Below are 4,559 nucleotides of genomic sequence, written 5' to 3' on the forward strand. Positions count from 1 at the left end.
GAAGGAATACTATGTATATTAAGAAAAAAACAAGCCAAATATTAAGCCCCACCCATATCCATCCTAACCACAATTGTGATTTTTCATTTTTCAATTTCTAGATTTTCAATTTTTCAGTTCCTAGATTTTCAACTTCTTACACAATTCTTCGTTTTTTCAATTTTTACTTTGAACCTTTTTAATTTTATAATTCTTAGAGGTAACCTTAAATTTTCGACTAGTTAGTTTCTCGATTTTCACAAGTTTTCGTCTTTTCTGTTCTTCGTTTTTTAATTTTTCTTTTTTTTTTGTTTTTCCAATATTTCGAATTAACATTTTTTTCTTCTTTTCAATTTTTGATATTTCAATTTCTTCGTTTTTCGAGTTTACATTTTTTCGATTTTGCAATTTTTGGAGTTTCCAATTTTTCGTTTTTTTACCTCTTCGGTTTGCAATTTTTCATTTATATTCAATTTTTCGATTTTTGATAGAACAATTTTTTTTTCAATTTTCCAGTGTTTCGATTTTACAATGTTTCGTTTTTTCAATTTTTCAGTTTTTCGATTCCATTTTGTAGTTTCTCAAGTTTTCAGTTTGAAACTTTTAAATTTTACATTTTTTAGATTTTTTAATTTCTACACGTTTTAATTTTTGGACTTTTCAACTTTGGCGATTTCTCAATTTTAATTTTTTCAATTTTCTAATGTTTCGATGCCACAATTTTTCGGTTTTCTCAATTTTGACATTTTGATTTCTTGATTTTTTGATTTTTATTTCGAAATTTTTAGATTTTTCAACGTTGGAATTTTTTGATTTTACAATATTTCATTTCCACATTTTTTGTTCGATTTTCCGATTTTTCAATTTTTGTGTTTTTCGATTTTTATTTTGAAATATTTCAAGTTTTCGACTTTTCGTTCCTTCACATTTCGGTTTGCAATTTTTGGATTTTTCAGTTTTTCATTTGTTGAGTTTTTCGATTTTTATTTTTTGATATCTAGATTTGCAATTTTTCAATTTTTGAGATTTAAGTTTCTCGATTTTTAACTTTTCGATTTTTCCATGTTTCATTGTTCCAATTTTTCGATTTTCCACTTCATCGATTTTTCAACTTTTGAATTTCTCCATTTTAATTTTATAATTTTTACAGACAAACTTAATTTTTCGATTGTTTTCCACTTTTCCATTTTTCGATTTTTAATTTTTTTCATTTTTCAATTTTTTGATTTTTCGAGTTCGAACACTTTTTCGATTTTGCAATTTTTGGATTTTCTAATTTTTCGTTTTTTCTGTTTTTAGTTTACAATTTTTCGTTTCTCTACTTTTTAATTTTGCGATTTTTAATTTTTCAGTTCCTGGATTCTCAATTTTTAATTTTTCAGTTCCTAGATTCTCAATTTTTCAATTTTTAATTTTTCAGTTCCTAGCTTTCCAATTTTTCAATTTTTTTATTTTCGAACTTTTCGATTTGACATACCTGAATTTTTCGATTTTCTGTTTTCTCCATCAAGTTTTCGATTTTTCAACTTTTCAATTTACCCATTTTAATTTTGAAAATGTTTAATTTTTCGATTTTTCAATTTGTCGATCTTCAAGTTTTCGACTTTTCTATTTTTCGATTTTTAATTTTTCATTTTTTTCAATTTTCAATATTTCGATTTCACAATTTTTGGTTTTTTCAATTTTTGATATTTTAGTTTCTTGATTTTTCGTTTTTCCTTTTTTGGTTTGCAATTTTTCATTTATATTAAATTTGTTAATTTTTCGATTTTTAATTTTTTCAGTTCCTAGATTCTTAATTTTTCAATTTTTAATTTTTCAGTTCCTAATTTTTCACAATTTTTCGTTTTGATCAATTTTTGATATTTTAATTTTTAACTTTTGAATTTTCTGATTTTACAATGTTTCATTTCCACATTTTAAGTTTACTTTTTATTAATCAATTTTGATATTTCAACTCTACTCGAATTTTCAATTTTTATGTTTTTCGATTTTTATTTCGAAATGTTTCAAGTTTTCGAATTTTCGTTTCTTCACTTTTTCGGTTCGTAATTCTTGGATTTTTTAATTTTTCAATTTTACGATACATTATTATTACAAAGAAAACTAAATGTGGTAATTAAAAAAGAAAATCAAAAGAGAAGCCCCACCCATTCGTCTCGATCTCAATCGTGATCAATTTTTCATTCGTTGTCAGACCGAGGGGCGGAGCGTAATTGTAAAATCATTTCAAATATATTTTAAGTTTCTTATTGGAAATAGATGACGACACATATTGAGAAAACCAGGCAAAATATAGCCCCGCCCACCCGCCCTATCTCAATTCTGATGATTTTTTTATTCGTCGTGAGCCAGGAGGGCGGAGCTTAATTGAAAAATCCTTATTTCTCTGCAAGAAATAAAAAAAACATGTCTTTGAGTATGTTCAAGGAATATTATACTATGTATATTAAGAAAAGAATTAAGCCCCACCCATATTCATCCCAAACTCAATTGTGATGAATTTTTCATTCGCTGTCAGACCGAGGGGCGGAGCCTAATTGCAAAATCGACACTTTAAAAAATAGTAATTTGTCACCTGAGCAAAATTATGTTGGTACCACTGATTACACCCAAAGCACTGCCAAAAATTTGACGAGTGTGACGTTGTGGAGAGTACTAAAACCAAATAATGAAGTGATTGATTAGATAATTTAAAAACAACTTTTGAGGTTCTAGAATTACAGCATAAATAAAATAGGTACAACACGTGATTAAAATGGCCGCCGGATCAGTAGCACCAATTAAATAAAAAAAATGGTAATATTTGCTCGACTGTAAGTTGGCAGTCTTGAACTTTTTAAATCAAGCAATCGCTTATTAATTTACTAAAATATAAATTGAAAACCACACAAATTTTTATTTCTGCTCTGAGAGCAGGTGTTTTCATTGCTTGAAATTAAATGTGGTGAAGTTGAAATCAAACTTGCTTATAAATCAGCACAGGTACTCTTTATTTGCTTAATATTACAGGTTTATATCAACAAACGAGGGTCAAACAGCCTGACTGACCTAGAAAGCCCTTCTTGACGCTGAAAAATAAACAGTCAAGAAGATTTTACAAGTGTTTCTATGGCTGGGGGCACACAAAAAGCCACCTGAAGAAAGTGCCAAACACACCACATTAATTCAGAGAGAGCTCAGCCATAAAATCGATCATTGCAATAAACATACTTATTGAACACACTAATAACAATAAATAAATAAAATTTAAAAGCTTGATCTTAACTTATGAGCACACTTAGTCGTCATCGTCGTCGTCGTCTGAAGGAACAAACAAGTCGTTCTCTTCAAGAAAATTCGCTATATTTTTACTAATCGCGGCCCCTATTAGGAGCCCAGGAACCACAGTCAGTACAATTCGGAGCAACCCGAATGAGGTTTTGTGGGGTTCGGGAAGCACTCCCCCTGATCTGGACGAAGTCCCGGTCCTGATACCGCCCAGATTTAGCGACGGCGACTTCCATCGCGAACAGGACTTTAGAGCGGGACCTAGTCGCGACAACACCATTTTTCACCCAAAAAAATAACCACGGGAAGAATTACTTGGCACTGTGTTGTCGCAGCGTTATATATAAATATGTCACGATTATAACCAAACAATTTTAAAATAGAAAAATCTGAGTGAAGGCAAATGTCACTTATTTATCAACTCTTTCGGAAACGTAGGATTCTACTTTACCTGGAATGGCAAAATTGCGGGAAATTTGATAACAGTGACAATTCAAGGAATGTTTATTTACTAAAAATCGAAAACTATTCTAATTCTTATTTGTACTCTCGGCGCTTAATTCTTTTTGGCTGAATACCCATTTGGAATGCTATTGACGAACTTGCACAACGTGTTGTGACTTTTTGCGTCGAATGAGGTGTTGTTGAACGAAAAATATTCCTCTGCTTTGATAATTTTACCTTCGCGTGCGTTTTCACACACACCCCTTACCTACAAAAACGGTTTTAGAATTCATTAAACAGAAAACGCTAAAAATACCTCTATGTATTCACCATTCAGGTCTTTATCCAAAGGCTTATTTAAATTTACCGTCAAAGCGATATTATCGGTCGTATTTATGGTTAACGATAAACTGCCAGCAGATGCGTATTTTGCCACAACGCCAATTACAGACACGTTCTTCCCCATGAAGCTCGGCAACTGGGCCCCATTGACAATGCTGTACTGCTTACCAGAACTCATAATTGTCATAATTCTAGCAACAATGGCATAATGGGGTTATAAATTAAAACGACGGAAATATTACCTTTCTAATAATCCGTGACACTATTAATTATTTAGAGCTAACGCTTTTGTATTTTAGGTTATGTTAGTTTCGCGCTTCTGGAGCTAACTGGGTACCAACATAACAGCAAGGAAAACACTATGAATTTAATTTTTCGAAACGAATAAAATCAATTTAAAAACGCATCTTTATGTTTAAATATGAAAAAGTACACCACCAGTGTTTGAAAACACGCAAAATACAGACAAATTCACCCGAAATAGTTATTTAATAATATAAATTAAATTGACACTTGACGTTAAA

At 30.4% G+C, this 4,559-nt stretch overlaps 2 protein-coding genes across 2 annotated transcripts; both read right to left on the reverse strand.

The window, feature by feature from the left end:
- Window positions 1-2,948: 2,948 nt before the first annotated feature.
- Window positions 2,949-3,647, reverse strand: LOC135138313 (essential MCU regulator, mitochondrial). Its single transcript, XM_064068267.1, has one exon. The coding sequence runs from the start codon at window positions 3,527-3,529 to the stop codon at window positions 3,260-3,262; it is 270 nt and encodes an 89-aa protein (XP_063924337.1). The 5' UTR covers window positions 3,530-3,647; the 3' UTR covers window positions 2,949-3,259.
- Window positions 3,648-3,735: 88 nt separating this feature from the next.
- Window positions 3,736-4,383, reverse strand: LOC135138304 (uncharacterized). Its single transcript, XM_064068256.1, has 3 exons — window positions 4,278-4,383; window positions 4,010-4,226; window positions 3,736-3,961 (listed from the first exon to the last, which is right to left on the reverse strand). The coding sequence occupies exons 2-3, from the start codon at window positions 4,220-4,222 to the stop codon at window positions 3,806-3,808; spliced, it is 369 nt and encodes a 122-aa protein (XP_063924326.1). The 5' UTR covers window positions 4,223-4,226; window positions 4,278-4,383; the 3' UTR covers window positions 3,736-3,805.
- Between the last annotated feature and the right edge of the window lie 176 nt (window positions 4,384-4,559).

The sequence above is a fragment of the Zophobas morio genome, unplaced genomic scaffold, assembly GCF_036711695.1.
Source record: "Zophobas morio isolate AGI-343-1 ecotype UQ-CSIRO unplaced genomic scaffold, CSIRO_AGI_Zmor_V1 ptg000004l, whole genome shotgun sequence".
Classification (NCBI taxonomy): domain Eukaryota; kingdom Metazoa; phylum Arthropoda; class Insecta; order Coleoptera; family Tenebrionidae; genus Zophobas; species Zophobas morio.

Coding starts and splice junctions, on each gene's coding strand:
- LOC135138304 (XM_064068256.1), bottom strand. CDS start 4,222: ATGACAATTATGAGTTCTGGTAAGCAGTACAGCATTGTCAATGGGGCC. Junction 3,962..4,009: donor TGAATGGTGAATACATAGAG/GTATTTTTAGCG, acceptor CCGTTTTTGTAG/GTAAGGGGTGTGTGTGAAAA.
- LOC135138313 (XM_064068267.1), bottom strand. CDS start 3,529: ATGGTGTTGTCGCGACTAGGTCCCGCTCTAAAGTCCTGTTCGCGATGG.